Genomic DNA, 25,855 nt, shown 5'->3' with positions numbered 1-25,855 from the left:
GCTTTTTACAACTTCAGTCAATAGTTGTGGCACTCTCATTTGGGACTCTTTCTTCTAAAGGTTAAAATCCTCTGATAATGAGAATCTAGAAAAATTTGTGACTTGTAGATATGTTCTACTGAATTAATAATTGATTTTAAAAAAATCTTACATTTGATATAGCTCCGTTCACCTCAGGAGAACATCTCAGCTCACTTCATAGGATTTACTGTGTGAAATATCTTTAGATGGGTGAAAGGGCTTTCTTCATCAGAACTAATATTGTGATTAATTCAAAATAACTTGTAACTGTGTATTTTGTAGGAGAACACAGCTACTAATTTGTGCACAGCAATGTCTCACAAAGTGAATGGCAAGTTTTATTTAGGAGATTGTTGGCCAGGACACTGGGAGAAGCTCTCTTCTCTTATCAAACAGTGCCATTTAGCATTCACCTAAACAGCCAGACAGAACCTCGGTTTAAATGTCTCATTCGAATGCAGAACACACTTCCCACCCCCTTCCCGAAACTGCATTGCACCAAGCAATCCATCGCAAGTTGACTGCCTGTTTGCCTACAAAGAGACAGGCATTACACCTGATACAGTATCAGTTACCTATGAAGCATTGTTGAGACATTTCATCTGTCCATGTGAACCGACATTTTGAGACATTTCATCCGTCCATGTGAACCGACATTTTGAGACATTTCATCCGTCGTTCAGATTAGACGTTAAACCAAGGTCCTGCCTATTTGTTCAGGTGGACGTTAAAGATCCCATGGCAGTATTACAAAAGAGAAGGGAATTTCTCCCCGTATCCTGGCCACAAATCCCCAAAATAAAATTAATCGCTCATTCCATGGCCTTTTGTGGAACATTGCTGTGCACAAACTGGCTGCCACATTTTTGCCCATAAAATACACAATCAGTTCACTTCAAACTATATCCTGTGAAGCACTTTGAGAGAGTCGCGACGACTTGTTATGCGCTATATCAAACACAAGGATTATTATTATTATTTATAAGAGCTATATCAGATGCAAGGTTTTTTTATTATATCAATTAAAGGAATAGGTTACCTGCAAAGATGGTTGAGGTCGAGAAGCTGGAAGCATTTACGAAACTGCTTAATACTGTTAGAGGAAGATGGCAGGGTTTATATTCTGGAAAGATAATAATAATAATAATAATCCTTGACTTTGATATAGCGCTTTTCACGTCGGGAGGACGTCCCAAAGCGCTTCACAGAACACACTGTAAAGTGAATTGACTGTATATTTGTGGGCGAACGCGGCAGCCAATTGCGCACAGCAATGTCCCACAAACAGTCGTGGATTGAAAATGACCGATTTATTATTGTTTTTTTTGTTTTGGAGGGATTATTATTAGGCGTGTGGAGTAAGGAAACTTGCCCAAGGTTTCGCCCTGCCTGGAATTGAACTCAGGTCTCTCATTTGCAAAGCGAGTGCTCTAACCACTGAGCTACAGGACATCACACATGAGATCAAATTAACCAAAGAACCTTCATCCAAACCTCCTGATATATTTTTTCCTGTTCTGTTAAAGATTTGAAGTGACTGCTTTTATCTGCTGACCCAGCAATGTTATAAATGCGTTGTTATCAACGCCCAAGTTAATTTATTAGATTAAATTCTGATATGCACTATTAAATTAATAATTAGCGTTAAGCTTCAGGATACAAAGTTAATTTGGGATCAGGTTCATATGGGGCAAATCCAAATATATTTGGCTTCATCTTTAGAGCCAGAACTAAGTGAGGAACCACAACATTTGGTAACATTTTGATTAGGGACTACGTGAACTGAAGTTGAAGCCAAATCTAAAGTTGAAGTGTTGTTCAGAAACTCCCTAAGCAACCTGATAGACGCCAGACAAATATCCGGATGGCTGGGAGTAGATTTTACAAATTAGAGAGTTTAGTGCAAGGAAAATAGCCAAATTACCTGACAGTTCAAGAATAGTAATAATAATACAACTATTACAAGTTAGGAAAAAGCTCCTCCATCACAGGTTCTTCGTGTGCACTGAAACTGGATTATTCATTTTAGGTTACAACGGTCACCTTTTGCGATTTGCCTGGCTGCAACCTATCCACTCTCTCCCAGTGCCCAAGCCTCAAGTCATTGACACTCCGAAACTGCAGACTGGAAACACTGGAGGGAATCAGTCAGTGCAAAGGTTTAAAGTACATTGATGCACAGGTAAAATTCCTTCCATGTTTTACTAATATTTTCATATTTCCTTTAATTGTACAACATTTTTTCTCAAAGCATCTGTGGTTCAGCTTTGCAATCTAAGCACAATTTTAAACATGTTTCACCTAAATTCAAATCCCAAATTGCAGCACGAGTAGTTTTTTGAAGCACAACTCAAGTTAACATATTATCGTAGCCTGATTTAAATGATTTTATTATTTCCCGAGTGCCGGTTTGATCTTCCTGTTTCCTGCCTGTATAAGGACTCTGCATGCACCAGAAATAATTGTTGTACGTGCTGGAGAGTAATGGGACGCAAGATCAATTTTCTCCAACTCTGCAGATTTCCTGACCTCGGCTGCACTGCAGTGGGGAGGTTCCTTGCTGTGTTAAAGGGCTGCAGAGAAAATTGGATGGGAGCATGTACCACAGTGCTTTCATGTCTTTGTCCCTTCCTCCTCCCATGCAACTGAGTGGTGATAGCCAATAGCACCTGGGTAGTATGTGTCTTTTAGCCTGAAAGGTTACATGTTTACTGAGCTGCCAGTCAATAGGAGTATAAGGTGGAAGAAAGTTTCCTTACAGAGTCCTAGAATCACACCTCGAATATTCTCCATTGCACATTTGAAATCTTATGGCACAAAATAAGAATCATTTCACCCAGTAAGCATCGGGCAGCTTTCACCTCCTTTCTAAGTTATTCGGCTCCATCTTCCAGTAAGCAATAATTTTAAAGAATTGAGCCAACAGAACTTTAAAACTTTTTTGGCAGCTTTCAGACACATGCAGCTGATAATATTCCTTCGTCGACACTTATTCCGTGCCAGAACCTCCACCTGGTAGAAGCCTATATTTTTCAGCCAATTTGTACTATGCAAAGACTTAGAATATGTCGAGATAATACACAAAAACACAGAATATACAATCATTTCACTTCACAGTTAATCCTTTGAAGCACATCCTGTGACACATCTTCCCAAAGTGAAAGATATTAGACTAAACCCTGGTATCTGGGTATCCAGAATTAGTCCCTAGCCGGACCAGGCCCAAAACTAAAAACATTTTTAAAAAAATTCCACAAGCCCGCGCTGAGCAACCCACATGATCCCACCAATTTCTACTTCACTATCCTTTCTATGTGTCCACATGGATGAGTGAGTACTTTTATATACACAGATATGCACATGGTAGAAATGCACATGCAGTGCATTTTTTGCAATACCAGCATTATAATTACACTTAGCCGGAAATTCCAGCTCGCCGGACTGGATCTCGTGGCCCCTCCCCCCCCATAAGTCCGACCAGCCAGGGTTTATATGTACCTCAAATGTAAGCATTATTATAATGGAGATATTGGAGACGTAATATTCAGTAATTTCTAACAGGATTCCTTAGTAGGAATGTCTTCAGTAACCAGAAGTACTTTACACCAACCAAATGTAAATTGCATTGGAGTGGAGTTCCAGTGGGTCAGCTTGACACATCTCCGGGTTCCTTGCACCAATATTATTTAAGCAGCTAGTCCAGCGACTTGCCTCGGTCTTTGTCAATGCTGCTCTGAAATGGCAATGAAATGGTATAATAGTAGTGATCTCCATTGACTTCTTTAAGTTTTAATTCTTAACTGCAGTTTTTTTCTTTTTTTTCTTGGATTGGCTGAGATGAGGGAGTTCTTTGTGTGCCCTAATATACCACCACAATACAATACCATAGTACCGTTCATGTCAGAAGAATGTTGGAGAAGCTGATCAAACTGCTTCGCTGTCTGCATTCTACTGGCTTTGACAAGTCAATAACCTGACTACGATAATATTGTAGCTGCCAGATATTACCTGTCCATCATAAAGTTTAGTCACTGTACTGTATATTCAATCAAACCCGAAATGCTGTTTTAAGTATGGTAAAATTGTTTATCTTGCATAAGTTCACAAAATGTCCTTCTGAAGGATAATTGCATTAAGTGTGAGGACAAAAAACTGAAGAATTTGAACAATGACTGATGTTTTCTCTTCTTTGTAGGAAAATAACCTTCAGAATATCCACTGCCATGATCTGGAGGATCTTTGCATTCTTCTGCTCAGTAACAATCACATAACCTCCATGCATGGTCTAGAAAATTGCAGCAACCTTCAGGTCCTTGAACTATCACATAATCAGATCACCCGTATAGGTGGGACCTTTGGTTGTGCTTCCAGTTTACTTTTAGTGTATTCTGATTTGACCACATCAATGGTCAATTCCTCCTTCCTCTCTCCCCCTTGCTTGGTATCTGACTTAATCATTGTAAAGCTCCAAGAGACACTATCCTGTTTGAAGGATGCTATATAAATGCAAGTTGCCGTTGATGTTAAATATGTAGTGGTTAATGAGGAGGAATTGAGATGCAAATAAAACATTCTCAGATGTAAAGCACATTTTACATAAGGGTTAGTCTCTGCAGTTTAGTTCAGTTTACTTGTTAAACCCATGTAACTCTCAATGTATTTAGACAGGTGTTGGTGCTACTCTGTTGCTGTTATTTTGAAGCAGAGTCCATAAACTCTTTAAAAAGGCAATTAGATTCTCGAAGAGAAGGAATATTAAAGGTTATGGTGAGGGAGCCAGAAAGCCGAATTGGATGAGCTCATGCAGAGAAGACACTGATTTGATGGACTAATTGGCCGGTTTCTGTAGAGTGAATCCAAATAGAAAATGCAGGATTATTTAAGGGAACTCTTTTCCCCCAGGATTTGGCACTGCTCATCTTCAGACATGTGAAATTTTTTGCCTCAATTCTTTGTGCCAGAAGTTTAACTTGAGAAAGAGATCAAAACTAGGTCAAAATGCAAGCAACACTTTCACTCGAGTTTGACTGAAAATATCATACTTATGTTAGTATCTCTGCTGCACAAATTCTGTTATAACAAATATTGGTGTTCTATTCAACAGGCTAGCCAGAAATCAGTGAAACTAAATTTTTTAAAGTGATTTTCAATGTCTGGGATATTTACTCTTCAAGCTGAGTTTGTTTAGCGTAATTACTTAATTCCTGTTTTGCTCATCACATTGTAGGTGGTCTTGAATCACTCAACAAACTTCAGAGGTTACTAGTGGATCATAATCAGTTGATAAGCACTAAAGGATTGAGTGAGACGCCTGTTCTTCTCTACCTTGATTGCTCCTATAACCATCTCAACCGCATTGAAGGCATAGATAACTGTGGGCTTCTTCAAAACCTAAAGTTACAGAGCAACAGCCTTTCTGAGGTACAGTCATAGAGAATAAATTTGCATTTTACAAACTTAAAAAGGTTAAAAGCAACATACACCACGGCTGGCAGCCATATATCTTTTTGGAGTAGAATTGGGCGAGACTTCGAGAGTATTGAATAGCTGGCAGTAACAAGACAGTAATGCTGTGAAGGGATTCAGATGATGTTTTAAACTATTAAATCATAGCTCACATAATTTATTACTTTATTATTCATTTGGACACAGAGATAAGATTACTGCCTTGAAAACAATCCAATGTATATTTTTTTTCTGTAATGTACATTGTATGGGGTATTTTTTTATTCAGTTGTGCTGGTCATGTGAATGCCAAATACCAGTGTATTTCAATTACTGAATGATGACATCCACCATCCACCTTGTACACTATTACTATGCCATTATGACAGGATTATTAAAATGTAATTTAGAGTTGATAGCTATGGCTAGTATACAATGAAACACTAACAAACAATTTTAAGTTAAATAGAAGCTTCAACAAAATGGATCCATTCAAAACAAAAATAGTAGGAAGAGATTTTTGTACTATAATTCACCTTTGTGTGTCTCAGACATATCATCTTTTCCACAGCCACCCAGATTAGAGAATCACGTTCTATTACGGGAATTGTGGCTGGGTGACAACAGCATTTCCTCTCTACAGACACTCTCTAATTGCTGGCTGCCAATGCTCCAACACCTCTCTGTCTTCCAGAACAGGTAAAATCCAAAGTGAGAATTCATGGAAATGGTACATTACCAAAATACTATAAGATTAAATTCTGTTTACCTGGCATATGAGAGGTCTCAAAGACAATGATCAGGCTTGAGACGTCTTGAAGATTTGATAAGGGGCTATATAAAATGCAAGGATTGTTATTATTGTATATCAAATGTAGAATGTTAACCGTTTTTGAGTTAAGCAACTTAATGTTTTGGATAGATAAGTTTTGCCCATAAAATACGCAGTCAGTTCATCTTACAGTATATTCTTTGAAGCGATTTGAGACATCTGGAAGACATAAGGCCCTATATCAAATGCAAACATTATTATGCCTCAGATGTTTTTGTCAAAAGTGTCATTAATACTGTACTGATGCACTAATTCATGTTAATAATTGTTCTGAGTAACCCACTTTGCTACAGAGCTAATTCAGCATAATGCTGCACTGGAAAGAAACTAAGTGTTGAGCAAAAGTAACCACATATTTTAAATACACAATGAACAACTGTGATAAATTAGAAAGCTATTCTTTTACAACTAAATGGGTTTGAAAAAGTAAATCCAGAACAATGCTTTAGGATGCACCAAGGCAGTGGAACAAGAGGACCTAGGTTTAGAGTTGCAAAGTGTAACTTTAGAACTGACAAAAAGTTTGTCTTTACCCAAAGGGTAATTAACAACCAAAACAATTTGCTAGGAAGGGTGGTTAAAGCCAGGTCACTGGACATTAAAAACAACAGCACATGCCACAATGGGTGGAGAGTAGGTACTCTGGTGTCCTGGAAAGATGCAATTGAATGGGCCAAGGGCCTTCTTCATTCAAACCAATTTCGAGACTTATAATACAATAGGTAAAATAGGTTGATCAGATCTACACATTTTCTGCTGCTGCTACAGTGTTGAGGAAACAAAAAGGCAAGATATTATCAAGGGCTTCATTTCTAAATTCAGCAGCCTCCAAGATTAGTGATGTGGGCATGTTAACAATCCAAAGTGCTAAGGAGATAACTTATCAGCCATGATCCTACAAAATGGCAGAACAGGCTTGAGGGGCTGAATGGCCTATTCCTGTTTCTATGTTCCTATATTCCAACAAAATTTTATTTATCTCCCAAAACATTAATCTGGTCACCAAGTATTGAGTTCCATTTTAGGTATCACTTAGTGGTGGCCAATCAGAAATGGCAAATGAAAGAAAGGAATTAACTATGATTAATGGAGACCACGGGGAGGAGAACTGCCATACAGGTGCACCACAAAACCAAGGCTTGAACCCTCAGACATCAAAGTTTTACTTTTAAATTGTAAGTAATTTATTCATGACATGGAAGCATTTCCTATTCTGAAAGATGTTGCTATCAGTTCATCAACCCATAATGAGGAAATGGATGTAACAGATTGCATCTTGTAAAGCTTACTATTTGCTGGTATACTAGGTATCTGGACCTGTTCATCTGACAACACCACCAATCAGCTGAGACATGCAATGTGATACTGGTGCCAGGATGATACCAAATGTGTCTGCTGTAGTTATCTGAAATAAGCCAGATGTATTGAAAGCCATTTATACGTTACACGTATATGTATGGGCAGAACCCAATTTCCGGTAACACTGAACTTAACTCTCTGAGTTCATTGCAGAAGTTCAGTGTACATCTTCTGATATCTTATTCAGAAAGGCAGGTATAAGAAGGCGCCGTTTCAATGTGGAGGAAGAGAGCAAGAATGGCAATGCTCCCATCTTCCTGTTATCCACATTGCATAAAGGATCACGGTTTATTGTGTTGCTTCTTGTTGAATTCCCACATATATCATGTTATCAATTCCCACTTTACCATTTGTTGATTAGCAAAGCTTTGTGACAAGTGCACGGTTACTAATTTGCATCAGTATCTGTCTAAATTCATAATAAAAGGAGCATTCCAGCCCAAAACTTGATCCAATCGGCCAGCCCAAAAGTTAATCCATAAACTATGAATATTTAGCACTAGCAAATATTCTGAAAACATTTTTTAAAAACACTGTCAATATGACTCAATTTGGAATAAAAGTACGCTGTTTATAGTATTGGCAGTAATATTTCAGAGATGAGCCTTCAGCCAACCTGCAGCATTTTTCACTGTTCAAGGTGAAGTAAGCAAAAATGTTTTTTTAAAACCCCACTCTAAGAGTGTAGGAAGAAAACAATGTTGGGAAAAACAAAACAGGCTCCTGTATGTACCCAAGAGAAAACAAATCTCTAGAATGCTCAGACCCCAGTTTTGAGGAAGATATCAATAGATCTGCGCTTTGAAAACAAGGGGAAAACCCGCAAAAATAAGTCTCAAATTTCCTGCGATAAACCAAGGTGGAACTCTGAGCAAGGATCATTTCAAATCTGACAACTAGAAAGTTGAGTTTAAGCAGAACCCGATCTTATCAGTGATTAATAAGCATTAATAAAAATGTTTTGGACAGTTTATAAACCAGATACTAAACAGAATTAGGTCTTTGTGGAAATCCTTTTGTTAGTTGAGGAATGGTAAGTTTGTAAATCTTTGCAATAATATAATATAATCAATGCTATGTTAAATTAAATTGCCTACTAAGTGTTTCCTGTATCTATAGTGGTTTAAGTAATAATACTAGTGTCATTCCAAGGAAATGATTTGACAACTGATTGATGGTTTGACTTTTCCAACCCCTCATTGGACCCATGCTTCTTTCCATTGTGATTAACTTTGTTATTTCTGGATCAAAAAGCACTTGTTTAGAAATTATTTTTGACCTGAGGCTGATAGTCTCTGTGCTAATAAATGGATGTTGATCCAAAAAGCTTTGTAATCCTTTAACATTGTTGAGAATGTTAATAGTCGGAATTTGTGTTGCCCTTCCAACGGATTTTACAATTTGGTCTTGTTTGTTGAATCGCACAACAGACAACCTAGGATGAAGTGAACTACAAAGTTTTGAAAAATCAATTGTTATTCCACGGACAACTAATCTGCCGAAGAGTTGAATAGTATGTAATGTGAAATAATATTTCCAACTTTTACCTTCAAACAGAATTGATTTACTTGAATACTAAGTTACCAAAGTCTCTTATTCACTGACATTTGTAACCAGTGTCAAAAGCCATTTTGATACAATAGCATCGTGATGATTAGATACTGAAGTAATGCGAAAAAAATACAAGCTAATAGTTCAAATTATTATTTTGCAGTAAATAAAACGAATCCTTCGCTGATCTGGCCATTGAGATTTTAGGTAATCACCCAAATTTACTTATAATGAACCTTGCATTTGATATAGCACCTTATCCCATCATTGAGACATCTCAAAACACTTCACAGGATATACTCTAAAGTAACTGGGTGTGTATTTTATATATATATAAAATATATTTTATTATTTTGGATTAGGGGAGTAGACAGTTGCCCCAATGTTGTATGTTATTTTCGATTCATGTTATTTTCTTTTTTGCCTTGAATAACATTGATAATGATGATGAATAATAATAATGCTTGGATTTGATATAGAGCCTCTCAAAGCACTTCACAGGATTCTAATGTAATGTGTTGCGAAAGTGAATGCGGTAGCCAATTTATCCACAGCAGTGTCCAAAAACAGCCACAAAATGAATGTCCAATTTTATCTGGAGGATTATTGGCTAGGACACCAGGAAAAGCTCACTTCTTGTTTTGAGAAATACTATAGGATCTTTAACATCCACTCTGACAGGCAGATGGGACCATCGTTTAACGTCTCATTCAAAGAATGGCACATCCCCAGTGCTGTATTAAAGTGTCAGCCTAGACTGTGAGTTCAAAGTCCCAATGTGAGTTTGAACCTACAATCTTCAGACTCAGAGGCAAGACTGATATCATGGTAATGATACTGACAAAGTCAATGCTTTGTCATAAAACTGGCAAAGATATATTTGAAATACTTAATTAAATAATAAGTGAATTTTGTAGGCAGCCACTGAAAATCTGTAGCCATGTAAACAACATCACATTAAATATGGCAATCCAAAGACTTGTTTCTAAAGTACTTTTGCATTTATTCATGTTATTTCTCATTGTAGACACATTTTCCAACTTTCAATATCCAATTTTCTGTCAGCAGAGTCATGATCAATGACCAAATATTTCTACACTTACACTAACCTTGAGGGGAAAATACACTTTGAAGGTACTTACTTCATATTGTTTTGCTTAGATGAAAATACTCTGAAAAGATAGGCTGAAGCTCTAGATTAGGTAGAAATTTTTGGACCAATGCTATACAATTAAGAATTTAGTTAATAGAATTTCTCATAGAAAATTTGTCCAGAGAAAGGAAAAAAAACTTTTAAGATCAACTCACAAGGTCCGATCTTAAAACTGCGTTAATACATTACATTATATATATCTTATTATATAATATATAATCTTATTTTGGTGCCTTTGAAAATAAATTAAAATGTATTGTTTATGGACTCGATTGCATTTTTTAAAAAAAATTCCTTTTTATTTCCCTGTAAATGTAGACACGGTATGCAGTGTGTCATGGCTAATCTTCCTCCTTAATCCAAATACACTCCAAAAATAATCAAATTGGTTTGATTTCTTATTTCATTATTAGTGGAGCATAGCTGGTTACCTACATACCATTCTAAATTACTTCTACCCACATCATCTTTTTGTGATGGAGCTATTGTTTAGGTTTATGATTGAGCTGGACATTAAAGGATCTTTCCCTCTTGGCAACTACTTCAAAGAAATGTGGAGTCTTCCTCCCCATTTCCTTGTTTTAATCTGTCCTTGTTGTCCAAATTCACCAAAAATTCAAATCAAGTAGCTACTCTTCTAGTTATTTGTAAGATGTTACTCCTGCAGATTACAGCAGCTATGTTTCGCTACATGACATTCATCTCACATCCTAATTTATTTCTTTTTGAAAACAGTTTGAAACAGCCGTGAGTATACGTGTTCCCAATAAGAATTTTTACTAACAAGAATACATACTGGTTTCTAAACAGTTGGTATTTGATTTATCCCACATGTGAGTAAATATTTCACAATTATTTTGGAGGATTTTACTGATCTTGGTCAATGAAGAAACATTTCCACAATGGCTGTTGCACTTGCTAAAGTGTTACTATACTTATGTTTTAATAAATGCATATATAATACTCTGCGTTTCTTCATAAATAATGAAGAGCTTCAGAGAATGTTAGCAATAATATTTAAGAGGTCTTTACAAAATCTTACTTTAGGAAAATGAGTAATATTCAGAAAAACTGATCATGAATTACTTAGCAATGGAGTTTTTGAGGGTCATATGCATTGTTGTGAAGACGTTCCCTTTTTTTTAATTTGGATGTGCAAAATCTTGATGTATGCTGTAGGCTTAAAAAAAACACTTTTAAAATGGTGAAACAAAATACTTGGGGGGGTAAATAAGATAACATTGCCAGGTCTGTGATCAGTTAGTTGGCATATTCCCTTGGTTCTGTACGTAACACAGATTAATAAAGGCTGACGGGAAACAAATGGAGCACCAATAGGAGTGGAATTCTAACCACATTCCAACCTTCACAACCCCTCTCAGTTGGCTATACAACAAAAAGCAGGATTGTCTCACATCTGGGAATACAGTATTCCTTTAACTCTTTTTTTAAGTGGCAGATGTTAAATGGTGCGTCACTAGTTTACAAGATTTCTTGTTTCTTTCAAAAATTAGAATCTGCCTTAATGATTTTTTTGGCTCATAGAAAAGTTTAGTAGCAGATGTTCAATGTCATTCTCACCTTCATCACTTATAGGACACAATGTGTCAAATGAGGTTTTCTTTCCAGGCTACATTAACTGGACGGAATTTTGATGTTATGAAGCTTTCAGCTTGACCAGAAGATAAGCGAGAACCGGCTTGAAAAGATAAGCTGCAGTACATGGGTGAAACACATGAATATTTGGGGGCACCTTTGTTTGTTGATGATCCTAGTTACTAATAAGTCATGATTTGCAGAGAGAAATTGCCTTTTGGCAAAAGTTGCTTGAAATGCTGATTAAATTGTAGGAGTTTCATAAATATCAAACCTCTACTCTTTGAATCCTGGTAGATTGGAAAATATTGATACTTTTGTATTTAACATATTTGTGCTCTACCATAGCATAGTCATAAGCTGTTATGCAAACTAAAAAGTAGCAGTGTGAACTACGTATAGCACAAACTTACATTTTTCTGTGAAAATAGAATTTTGGGGTTGTAATATAACATTGTTACAATGAAAAGCACATTAAAATATCCTGTCAAAAGGTTTTGTGTGCGCGTGTGTGTGTAAAAAGGGAGGAGGAGTCCAGATGTGCTCCCAACAAAGAGGGTCATCCAGCATAGATTGACATTTTGATTTGTTTCATACATGGTGCAAGGTTTTCATTTTCATGTTTGGGCTGGTAACTGGAGCACTGTGTGGCAAGGAAATACTGAGCTCAATAGGAGGGAATGAAATGGTAAACTTTAAGGATTACTTACTTTTTTAAAAAAGACAAAAAAATACAGTATAGCTAACAGTAGAATGCAATTAGGAAACTCATTTAAAAAGCAACAGGGACTACTACAAGAGAGGAGAAGTTGACATTCCCTCAGTGCTACACAATTATTAATCCAACTCAATTACTTTCAAGAAACATGGTTGTCTTTCACTGTCATATTGTATATATAAATTCATTTTTAAAAGAATTTAAGTGCTTTGCCCTGTACCACACCCAACCAGAGTAGTAGCGCAGGCAGCTAAACAGTCAGGATTTGCTAGATACTCTAACTGTTATTAAAGATGTAAATAAGAAATGTATCTTCCTCAGAGAAGATACTTTTCCTTTGTGTGAAATCATCAATTCATGGATTCTCCGGATGTCCCTGGGTTGTGCCTTAGTAGTGCAGTCTGGTAGCACAATGATCCACTGAACCATTGTCTGCTTACTCTCTATATCTGCTGTTCTTATTTTTATTTTGACTTCAACACAATCAAATTTTTAGAGTATCTGCTTTGTGCTAAACCTTTCTATTGTACTCGATATATTAAACTACTGTATATGTAAAGTGAAATGGGATGCATTCTTGTAAGAGAAAACACAATTCCACCAGAAGAGGGCATTATAAAATTACATTCTACTTTTTGAATGGTACAATAAAAGTTTTATTTAAATATGTTTTCAATAAGGATACAAAGCAGCATTGTACTGTTGGTTATTTACATAGCTTCTTATATTTCAGAGTGGATACAATAGTTCCCGTTTTAATTCTAGGACTGTATAGGATGCAGCAGAGCTATCAAAAAAACAATAAGGGCTATAATCACAGTCTCTGTCATGTGGACACTGGAATAAATGTTGTTGCCATTCATGATCACAAACGAAAATCATTTCCTTTGCAAGTCAATTTTTAAATCTCTTCCTTTTTATTTTGTTGAACAAAGAAAAATAAATAATGATGGTTTCAAAAAAGGCTTGTATATCACAAGTTGATTTGTCACAGCATAACAGAAGTTTGAGTGGACCACTAAAATGCATGCTGTATATTTTGAATATGTACATCACCACAGAATTCAGATCAGAACACCTCATTTAATGAATAATTGAATTCAAACATAAAGGTATTGTTGAGATTTTCAATTGATTAGTAAAGGTCAGGCTAAATCAGTTTACACACGATGTACTTCAACTCTTGACCAATTGGCAGACATTAATAGTGAAAAACAGGTTAATACCACATGTTTGTGTGGTTATGGGATTTAGTATATGCTAGACCTGTTAAAACCTCTGACTAACGATTAAAATCCTACTTCTGATAAGTGAGAATGTTTTAACTATGTAAATTGTCAGGCATTAACTTTAGTTAATCGATGATGAAAATATTTGTTAAATTAATTCTTCCTAAAAAGTCCCTAAACAATATAGAATTTGATTGTAAATAATGAAATAATGTTATTTTCCAGTTTTAAATCTATGGTCACAACGTAATGTTTAGAATGTCCAGCTTATCTTGTTATTGGCTTTAACAACATGTTAACATTATCAGTAATTATTAGCTCCAACATGTTGAAAGCTATAATTTGCTCTACAGCGTGGTTTTAATAATACTTCACGGTTAGTCCTCTTCTTGATATAAACAACTCCACGTCTGACTCGATAAAGGCTGGAAACTTAATATCTGTGCATCTCTCTGTGGCCATGAATAACCAAGCATGTAATTTTAATTCAAAGAGGAGACTCCCCTTAGTAATAAGCAATTTTTGCATGTCCTCAGCACCTCGTCCAGTTCTTCATGCTTTACGTATGAGCAATGTTAAATCCTCCATATGCCAAGAGAGGTGTTTGGAATCATTATACATATGAAACTTTCTTGGCAGCCACGCCTTGATGACATCTCAAGTAAAGCAGCCAGCATTTAGAGCTGGCTTGCAAAGCTATATTTGCTTCCATCAATTCCCAGATGACATCCACAATAAGTCAAGCTTCTATACAACCATTTATACCAGGTATCGATGCCTGCCTAACCATCTTCGCATTAATGGTTGCTAACCAGATTGTTCTCCGTAAATATCTTAACATCTACAGTCATTTCAAGTCACTCATTGAACGAAACATGACAAAGGTCTGATTATGGGTTTATAGTCATTTATTCTCACTTTAGTCAGCATTATTGATTTTCTATACCTACAACTGCAGAACTTGATCAATGAAGAATCACAATTGCAACTTGTGACAACTTTCAATTAAAGGTCCATCAATGCTTTGTCCAGATATTTCTGTATCTGACTTCTGAATATTTGGTCTCTTAGCAATTTATCAAAACTTTCTGTTCACAGGTCTAGCATTTGTTACTTCACTACGTCCTTTTGCCGTTAATTAATATTTTCATGTTTTTGTTGTTAACCACAGCAGACAGTTGTCAGTAACTCACACTCAAACACTTACCAGTTTATGCTACAGTATAATTTTCTTGCAAAATGATACTTTCTGAAAGATTACAACACAATGCTTGGTGTACTTTGCACTATGCCATTACTCCAATGTAGGCAAAAGGGGTGATTTTCTGCACAATCTGACAACTCTGCAGCCAATGTCCTCTGACGCACCAGACTCAACGACCCTATCCCCCCCCACCCCCTCCCCTGACTCCACTGGCTTCCCATCACACAGAGGATACAGTTCAAGATCCTGGACCTCACTTTCAACGCCCTGCATGGCCTTGCTCCCCCCAATTTCTGCGACCTCCTAACCCCCTACCAACCTGCCCGCTCCTTCCGCGCAGCAGGCTTCGGCCTGTTTCACATCTACCCACCTCACCATTGGCAAGTAGGCCTTCAGCCACTCTTCCCCCACCCTCTGAAATTCCATCCCACTGTCCCTCCACCTCACCCCCTTCCTTTCCTCCTTCAAGACCTGTCTCAAGATTCTCCTCTTCGACCATGCCTTTGGTCACCCTCCTTCCCCCCCCTGCTCCCCACCCTCTCCGATCCCGACATCTATCTTGGGACGTCCTCCCGACATGAAAGGTTCTATACAAATGTAATTTTGTTGTTGCTGTATTATGTGCTATAATGTTACTGATCCATGTGGTTGCAAATTAGAATGACTGGTTAAAAACAATTCAACATGTTTAGAAATCTGAGGAATGCAATAGTTGCATAACCGTATAATTCATAGTGCTGAATAACCATCGGTGGCCAGGCTTTCAGCCTCCATCGGTGGCCAGGCTTTCAGCCACACTCTGGAACTCCATCCCACAATCCCTTTGCCTCGCTTCCTCCCTTGCCTCCTTCAAGATCAGTCTCAAGACCCTCCTCTTCGATCGTGCCTTCAGTTACCCTCCCACCTCTCTGCCTTCCCTCACCCCTACCCCACACCTCCCCCATGCTCGGGTCCTGACCCCTGACTGTCCAGCTCCTTGGGACGTCCTCCTGATATGAAAGCGCTCTATAAATGTAATTTATAGTTGTTGTTGTTATGTTGTAAGTGGTTAAGTGCTGAATTTAAAATAGTGTTCCTGTACCATTTTACCTTTTAGGTTGACACATCTTGCTACCATGTCCGATTTTGTGTCATTGGAGAGGCTTGATCTTGGCAACAACCGATTATCAGGTGAGACAACATATTGCAGTTTTATTATTATAATTTTGTCATTCTTCCCTTTCACCCTGGCTGAGATTTTTCTTTGTTGAGGAGTTCTTGGGCTTGCATTAGTTGTCCTCGGTACCATTCTGCAAGCAGTCAACATAGGATGTTACACTGTTATGAAGTATTCTGTTTATTGCCCTGACCAAGAGCAAAGAAGGCTCATTCCATTAATAGTAGCTCAGGTGAAATGTTAGTTTACACTGTGATTCCAACTTGGAGGTCTTTACAATTGGAAATTGTAACATTAAAATTACTGAGGAGAGTTTTGTATATTTGTAATTTGCTTTGGCTAAAATCCCTTAATCATAAACAGCTGCCAGATGTAATCAAACTCTTGTACTGTGCATTTTGAAGATGCCCTATCCATTTCTTTGATCTGGCCTTAGCCTCTCTTGTTCAACCATAAAGAAAATAGACCATTTTAGCTGTGGCAGAGGAGCATTGGATACTGTAGAAGAGATTAATTTACATGTTTCGTGAGATGGATGATCTGCAATGGGTTAAGGTGGTTTATTGCAGGAGGAAAAAGCTCCATTAAAAACAAAGTTGAAACAAGAGACCTTTAAAATTATATTACCAAATGTATATTTATACACAATCAATTCATCCAAAAAAGGAGGAAAAAATGAGAAACTTATCATAAAATTATGAAGAAAATTGTATAACCCCTTTTAACTGCAGAAAATATATTTTTATTATTTTTATTAATTAAACAGTTTTAAATGGCTAAGAAGACTCACAGTTTGGAAACCTTTACATTCATGAGGTGGCTAATAAACAATGCATGTTTATTATCCATAATAAATACTTTCTTAGAAGAGTAGAACAATGATTCCTCCATCGTTTAGTATAATAATAATATATAATAATCCTTGCATTTGATATAACACCGTCAATGTGGGGAGGATGTTCCAGATCCCTACACAGGATTTACTGTAAAGTTTAGTGATTTTATAGGTGAAATCAGCAGCCAAGTTGCTCGCAGCAATGCCCACAAATAGCCATGAAGTGAAAATAATTATTTGGTGTTCTAAAAGTGGGTTAGTTTAATGTCAAGTTGAGCCAGATTGGCCTGTCAGTTGTAATACATAGGGCACACCCTATATAACAGTTAAGCAAATAGTTGACCACAATAATTCCTATTAATATGTGCAAGAGAATGATTCCTAATAACAATGACCCTACGAGTAAGATACAACAGGCACTTTTGGCACAGTATTACTGGTTAAATAAAATGCATGCCTTTACATCTAAAATGCACACCTTTACATCTAGAATTTCAAGTATCAGAATGTCTCATAAAATACACAAGTCATTACTTCAAGACAGTATAACATGTGAACTAGGGATGCAACGTATACTTACTATGTTTCACTTGGATCCACAGTGGAAGTGCATAACAGGCTTGAACACTATAAAATATAGAACAGCGAGCTTTCAAATACTCAGACATATCTTGGAATCTCATACCACTAAAAATCATTAATAAAAATCAACTTAACTCTCTTCTGTTTCTGAAAGACTTGTCCCTCAAATTGTTTTTCCAACATTCTTACATTTTTCAGACAAGCATTATTTATTTTATCTGCTTCAATCTGTTTTGATTTCTTTTCTATTAAGAATATGTTTACTTTATCACAGATCTCAAGAGCTTTCTTTCATGTCTTAATGGATGTCATAGTCTGCTGCAGTTGATACTAGAAAGGAATCCATTTCAGCAAGAATTAGGATGGAGGTGAGCCAAACCCATTTCTCTGTCATTGCTGCCTGTCAGACAAGGTAATAAATTACTGGACTGAATGCTATACATAGAAAATTCTCAATAAAAAATATACATTGCAGAATATCACAGCACATTGTTGAACTTCTACTATTATCTAATGTCACATTTTGCTAATGTTGAAAAAATTCCATCAGTTCAACGTGATAAACATTTGGAACACTATCCTTCAGCTTTGAGTTAGCCATATGATCCTATTTTTCAGATAAAATAAGGGAGTACTTTTGACAACAAAAGGATACTTTCGCAGTACTGTGTATGCAATTGTGGTCAGTAACGTGAAATTTAAGTAGCCCTAAAAAATTCAGTAATCATAGTGGGCTCCTTTAGTTATGTGACACAATATTGCCAGGTTCTGCTCCAATATCAATGTGTCGTAAAACCAGCTTTGTACATATTGTTGGAGGTTTAGAAGTAAAAGAAAGACCTATAACTAGGGTTGAGGTTTTTTGACTGTTTTAATCTATAGTGGTGTATCTTTCAGCAATAAAATTTAGTATTTTTAATAAAATTATAACTTATAAAAGGGAAAAGACCTTATTGTATTAATGCTACATTCAGGTGATGCATTTTTTAATAAATCAGAACCAGGAAAGTATGTCTTCTTATTAAACAGAATTTCAATCCTGCTGCACAGACTTAAATCTGAAATGAAGTGGACAGTCTTTGTAGTGACTTCCTGGAGCCGTGGGCTAATCTTGCTCACATTGTGAATTCAAAGAGTTGACATTTGTGTGATTAGAATATGATAATCAACTATACGTAAGAACCACACTTGCAAAAAAAAGGAATCCGTAGGAGAAAATTAATGAGAAACTGACATAAAGACAAAGAAGTGAAGGTAATTGATTATTGCAGTGTACAGATGGAACAATATTCTTTCATCTCTGGTTTGTAATCCGGCCCAGACAAACGATAACAGACAGACTGACTGACAAAGATTTTTTTTACTCTGACAGCTACAAGGATCTTACATCTCAAGGTACACAGCTGAAAGTCTGATCAAATTGTAGTGTCTTCAGAACAACTTGCCATTGAATTATGTGTCAATGGCACATTTTATTAACTTAAATGTTATTTCCAATCCTGAATCCACTTTTTGGTGCAGTGGCTAATGGACCCAAACACCCTCCATACGTCTGCAAAAAGAAATTGATGGCACACTTTTTAGAGCATAAGTGTACTTAAAAAGAAGCATAGAAAATTAGTTTTAGTTAAAAATTTAGAGTTCTATTTTAAATTTAATGACAATGTTTTTTTTAATAAAGCACTCTTGTTTTTTTATAGATGAGCTATTTTCTCTCCAGATAATGTAAGCAAGATTAACATTATCCCAGAATTGCACTGTGGCCAGAAAGACAATGAATGAGAGCAATGCTGCATGATGTTCTTTGCTATAACATTTTAGTTAGCTCCTAAATATCATATTGTAGTAAGGATTTGCTCTGTTATGTATCAGCATTGCAAAACATCAGTGCAGTTATCTGATTGAGGAACACAATATCTTAAAGTATTTATATTTTTGTGTGTAAATCATAGGAACATAGGAATTAGGAGCAGGAGTAGACCATTCGGCCCCTCGAGCCTGCCCCGCCATTCAATAAGATCATGGCTGATCTTCTAACCTAACTCCATCGGTCCACCTTATCCCCATATCCCTTAATCCCTCTATCCTTTAGAAATCTATCAGTCTCAGTCTTGAATATGTTCAAGGACTGAGCATCTACAGCCTTCTAGGGTAGAGAATTCCATAAATTCACTACCCTCTGCGTGAAGAATTGTTTCCTCAACTCTGCTTGAAAGAGCTGTCCCTTACTCTTAAGACTGTGACCCCTAGTTCCTAATCTCAAACTGTCTCCTCTGTCAAGCCCCATAAGAATCTTATATGTTTCTATAAGATCACCCCTAATTCTTCTATATTCTAGAGAATATAAGCCTAGTTTACTCAACCTATCCTCATAGGTCAACCCCCTCATCCCAGGAACTAACCTAGTGAATCTACGCTGCACCCCTTCTAAGGCGAGTATGTCCTTTCTTAACTAAGGAGACCAAAACTGCACACAGTACTCTAGGTGCAGTCTCACCAAGGCCCTGTACAGTTGCAGCAAGACTTCCCTACTCTTGTATTCTAACCCTTTTGCAATAAATACCAACATGACATTAGCCTTCCTAGTTGCTTGCTGTACCTGCATACTAACTTTTTGTGACTGGTGTACAAGGACACCCAAATCCCTCTGAACGCTAACACTATCTAGCCTCTCCCCTTCTAGAAAATAATCTGCTTTTCTGTTTTTACTATCTAGTGAATAACTTCACATTTCCCCACATTATATTACATCTGCCACCTTCTTGCCCACTCACCTCGCCTATCTATATCCCTTTGCAATCTTTTGTGTCATCCTCAGAGCTTACTCTCCCACCTATCTTAGTATCATCCGCGAATTTAGATATTTTAAGTTCTATGTCCTCGTCTAGATCATTGATATAGATTGTAAATAGTTGAGGCCCAAGCACTGATCCTTGTGGCACTCCATGAGTCACATCCCGTCAATCTGAGAAGGACCAGTTTATCCCTATTCTCTGTTTTCTTCCTGTTAGCCACTCTTCGATCCATGCTAATATATTGCCTTTAATTCCATGGGCCTTAATCTTGTAAAGCAGCCTTTTATGTGGCAGCTTGTTGAATGCCTTCTGAAAATCTAAATATACTACTTCTACTGGTTCCCCCCTATCTAACCTGCTAGTTACATGCTCAAAAAACTCTAAAAGATGTGTTAAGCATGACTTCCCTTTTGTAAACCCATGTTTACTCTGCCTAATCATGTTATGGTCTTCTGAGTACCCCACTATGATGTCCCTAATTAAGGATTCTAGAATTTTCCCTACTACCGATGTCAGACTGACTGGTCTATAATTCCCCATCTTCTCTCTCGCACCCTTCTTAAATAGTGGTGTTAGTTTGTGATCTTCCAATCAATGGGAACTGTTCCAGAATCCAGAGAATTTTGATAGATTAAAAACAAGGCATCTACTATCTCAGCAGCCACCTCTTTTAAAACCCTAGAATGCGAGCCATCAGGTCATTTTTTTTTATCATTTTTCAATCCCAACAGTTTCCCTAGTACTAATTCTTTACTGGTATTAATTTCCCTAAGTTGCTCACTAACATTAGCTTCTTGGTTCCTCTCTATTTTTGGTAAGTTTTCAGTGTCTTCTAAAGTGAAGACAGAAGCAAAGTATTTGTTTAAAGACTCTGTCATATCTTTATCCCCCATTATAATTCCTCCTGTCTCTGCCTGTAATGGACCCACATTCACTTTTGCTAGTCTCTTCCTCTTTATATATTTGTATAAACTCTTGCAGTCTGTCTTTATGTTTCTAGCTAGTTTGCCCTCATAATCCATTTTCTCCTTCCTAATCAGTTTCTTGGTTTTTCTTTCTTGATCTCTGAAGCCCTCCCAATCCTCGGGTTTACTGCTCTTTTTGGTAGTATTATAGGTCTCTTCTTTTAATTTTATATTTTCGTAACTGCTCTAGTTAGCCATGGTTAAACCACTTTTCCCGTGGTATTTTTATTCCTCAAGGGAATATGTGATCAAAATCAATTGCTGAACCTGCAGAAGTTTGATTTATCACTGATTTCTAATGATGAATTTGGACTTAGCATTTTAAATTAACTTTCAAGTTATGCTTCAAAATGACAGTTGACAAATTGGAATAAATAGTTATGTCAGTTAAGGATTGAAACTTATTGTATGAAACTTGTGAAATTCAGATGGTGTAAGCAATCTCATTTTCCCTTATGAGTTGGTCTCTTCATGAACCATATTCCTTTCATGAACAAATCTTTCATTTTGTGAAAATTTGCTCCACACATTCATTCAGCAGGTGGGGGCATCGAGCGAGGGATTACTGTTTTTCAAATGTTTGAATTGCTGCAGAAACCTAGCACTCCATTTGTTAGTCATTTTCATTTTGGTGCTGGTAAATTGGCTAGAAGTGAAATCAGCACATGTAGAGAAGCATCAGAACCACTGGTATTCAAAGCCCTAGGGGTTGCTAAGAGTTCATAATCAAAACTCATTTTGAACGTTGTGCTTAAAGCTTGTAATCAGCAGTATAACCCATGGATCACTGTCACAAGGCAGTCGGGCTGAAAATGGTCCTGAGCTAAATTAGTCATAAATATTTTATTGGTTCTTGTTACATAAGACAGGTGCCCTGCACTTCTTATCAGGGGTTTAGCTGAGTCTGTGATAAGAACCAGGTAGTTCCAGCTTGTAGATTTGCAGACTGATTGCATTGCAAGTACAGCATTGCGAGCATATGAATAAACATTTTAAGCTAGGGAAGATTAATCGTATTTTTGCATCAAGAGACATAACATTATGAAAAAATCAAGGACATGCCGGACAAAACACATCAACCCATACATAGGATAAATGTAAAGACTGCTTAAAAAACTGATGTCACTAGAAAAACAAGCCCTGGGTAAGATTTTGATTAAATTCAAAAAATGTTCCCCGCAATTAAAGAAATATAAATGTAATCTGTCATGATGGAATCGCTATGTTTTTTTGGAAAGCTTGAAGAGCAATGGGCAATGTGACAGAACATTTGAGTTGAAAGGTGCGACTTTGTGATTTGATAATTATTGCCTGTAATAATTATAATATGGACAAAAAGCACAATCAACAGCAGTCAATGGTTGTCATGGACTGTAGGGGGAGGGAAGGGGAGTTATTGCTCAAAAATATTTTGTTTTTCATTTGAGAGAGTCTTTTGTCCTAAAGCATATAGATGAACTTTTTAAAAGGCCATTTACTAGTATATTCATTATATTATCTAATCATGTGTTTCTCCTTTAAATAATAGTCCCTGAAACTTTAAAAATAAAAGGGAAGTCATGGAAATGGGGGGAAAAAGAAAAGCAGATTCCTTTTCAGGAACTCATAGACATTCATAATGGAAGGGATGGATATAAAAGAAAAAATAATTTATGTTTTTTCTTTGCGTGTGGTCTCAAAGGTCTTCTGAGGTGCATCATTTCGATTGCAAGATTTCTGCCTTAAAATTGTGTCTTGTTTTATTTCTAAAGGGACAGAGAGTACACCAGATTTATAAATATGGTTGTCTTTAATCTTAAATACAATAAATTTCCCTTCCTATAGTGAGATACAAAAATGTTTCATTGTATTATCTTGTTAAATTGACTTCGACATTGGTTGTTCACCAGCCTATGACCAAAAACTGCATTATCATTGTGCTAATTTATATATTTTTTGTAAAGCATTGTATTTCAATGGAAATTCGAATTAGTTGGAATACAACAAAAAAATCCTTTTTTTTGGAAGATTACCATCGTGTATTAGCAACGCAGAGCACCCTTAAATAGTAGCAATCTATGAATCTTGTGCACTGTACTTGTGTTTTAGATGTTCAGTGCTGAAAATGTTACCAGGCCTAAAGGTGGTGGATGGTGAGAGGATCAGTTCCGCTGACCAGTCTCCTTTAGACAGGACCAGCATGCCTTCACCTGGGAGTTTCTTGGCTTTCTGTCAGGCCAAGCTTCAGAGCTTTGAGTTATTGCTCAGGAGACATGAGACCGAACAAGGGTAAGTGTCCTTTTGCACATTTCATCTCTTTTTGACTGTAACATGAGGCTATGCTTCATGCACACACATAACTTTTTGACACATCTGTTGGTTTGATTAAAGAATTGCATAAAACAGGAAACAGGAAAATTTAGTATAAGTATTTCCAGTTTTAAAATGTCAGCACTTGTCTTGAGATTTCCACTGAGGGTAGATCCCAGCGTGAGTTGGAATAAAATTGAGTATTTGGCAAAAATGTCATGCTGTCGTTGGACTGGCATTTCTATACAGGACTTTCAATTGCATTATTTTATACTGCATAACAATCAACTAAAAATGTTGTTCAACATATTTCTGTTTTATGATTGATTATTTGAGTGCACGGCAGTTATGGACCATTAAGTATTTTTCCAGTGTGGACCCAGCGGCTCCATGAAATACTCTCAAGGCAGGTTTATTGTGGATCCAATGTACAGAGATGTTTAAGTCTACAGTAAAAACAGGCAGTTACGTCAACTTCAACCTCAATTGATTTATTCCCCTGTATGGTTCAAGCATAACTTTTCTCTTTTCTAAATTGCCCATCTTTCTGGCCTCACTGTGTGGCATTGGAAATGTGTTTTAATTTACGAAGTTTGGCGGGTAGTTTTAGCCAGTTGTAGCTGAGACAAATCTAACCATGACGCAGCAGAGAACACAGTTAATTGACAGGACTGCCAAGTATTTTGTTTTTCCTGGGCTCCATTCACTAGCGCCGGGGAAAATATAGGGACTTGGAAGGATAATGTCAACCTGGCACTCAATCTTCCCTTTTTAGCAATGGTTCAACTTCAAACAAAATCAGCTGTATTCTTGCCAAGTGACGAGGCATACATGTAACTACAAAGACACTGATTCTACCGTGAATAATCAAAGATTCAGAATTACTGGACCAGGCTTGTGATCACTCAGTATCTTTTGTACAGTCGATACTCTAAGGCATGCAGTATTTCGCAAGACCACAATGCCAGCTTACATCAGCACTTAGCAAACATGTTGGGCAGAGCTATATCTGGCATCAAGTAGAACGAGTAAAAATTATTTCACAAATGGCAGTTTTACACCCATGCAAAAATTATTATTTGGGATTGTACTCTTCAGTTGGAGCAGTATTTGAGGTATCTGGTTTGTCTGGGAAGGTTTCTGAAGTCTTAGGTGGTAGCCCAGTGTCTGTATGTGTGTTTGAACACCAGGACTTTATGGGCCTCAAAACCCGACATGGGGCTTGACCCCATAACCTTCTGACTCAGAGGCGGTGTGAGGCGAGAGTGCTATCAACTGAGTCAGACTGACTCAAACCAACTGAATCAGACATGTAACTTTGACTTGAAGTCCAAAGATAACTTACAAGTAATAAGAAAGACTCAACATTTTGCTGGCTGGAACCCTCTAATAACAAAATAGCTCCAATTATGTTTCAGATATCCTCCTGTGTCTTAGATCTCCAAAGCTTAAGAAGGCTTTTGCAACCTCCACTGATAATCCCAATGAGCCAAAGCCATGGCATCAGTGTCACCAAGCTATTTGACAGCCCAGATTGGACATTTATCTACCTGATGGGGAATAAATAAAAACTGATGTTTGTGTCAGCGAAACTTATTCTAAACTACAAGAGCAGTTTGGATGAAAAAGGCTCAGGCTCAATTGATCTCATCTTCTATAATATGATAATATAATAATAATACTTGCATTTGATATAATGCTGCATCACTTCTTCGAGACATCTGAAAGCGTTTAACAGAATGTACTGTAAACTGAATTGACTATATTTTGTAGGTGAAACGCAGCAGCCAATTGCACACAGCAATGTCCCACAAACAGTCAGGGATTGAGTGACCAAATATGCACCGTACTGCTTTCCCATTAGAGCATCAAGGTGTTTCTTAATTGGATATATCTTTCCTGGTAACCTGTTTCAGTTCTTAATATTGATTTCTCAATGAACACTCATGAAGGTGAGCTTCAGACCAGGTTTTAAAATGTACTGCTAGCTAATACAGGTACCAGATACTGATCATTGCTAGCTCCAATTGGCATTCAGGATCAATTGCTAAATGAACAGAGTTGTTTGCTAGCTAAATGCACATTGGTGTTGGCTGCGAGTTTTCAGAATGATAATTAAAAACAA

At 36.9% G+C, this 25,855-nt stretch overlaps 1 protein-coding gene across 1 annotated transcript in view; it reads left to right on the top strand.

Moving 5' to 3' along the window:
* The window catches only part of lrriq1 (leucine-rich repeats and IQ motif containing 1), a 76,339-nt gene that overhangs the window by 10,573 nt on the left and 39,911 nt on the right, over positions 1 to 25,855 (top strand). Inside the window, exons 8-14 of the mRNA XM_042335681.1 lie at positions 2,051 to 2,203; positions 4,217 to 4,367; positions 5,249 to 5,442; positions 6,038 to 6,165; positions 16,205 to 16,278; positions 17,956 to 18,049; positions 23,530 to 23,709. Of these exons, the coding sequence (XP_042191615.1) occupies positions 2,051 to 2,203; positions 4,217 to 4,367; positions 5,249 to 5,442; positions 6,038 to 6,165; positions 16,205 to 16,278; positions 17,956 to 18,049; positions 23,530 to 23,709 (974 nt within the window). The remainder of the gene's footprint in view (positions 1 to 2,050; positions 2,204 to 4,216; positions 4,368 to 5,248; positions 5,443 to 6,037; positions 6,166 to 16,204; positions 16,279 to 17,955; positions 18,050 to 23,529; positions 23,710 to 25,855) is intronic.

This window comes from Callorhinchus milii, unplaced genomic scaffold, assembly GCF_018977255.1.
Source record: "Callorhinchus milii isolate IMCB2004 unplaced genomic scaffold, IMCB_Cmil_1.0 Scaffold5, whole genome shotgun sequence".
Lineage (NCBI taxonomy): Eukaryota > Metazoa > Chordata > Chondrichthyes > Chimaeriformes > Callorhinchidae > Callorhinchus > Callorhinchus milii.
The sequence above is the reverse complement of the archived record's forward strand: the minus strand, read 5'-3'. Positions and strand labels throughout refer to the sequence as shown.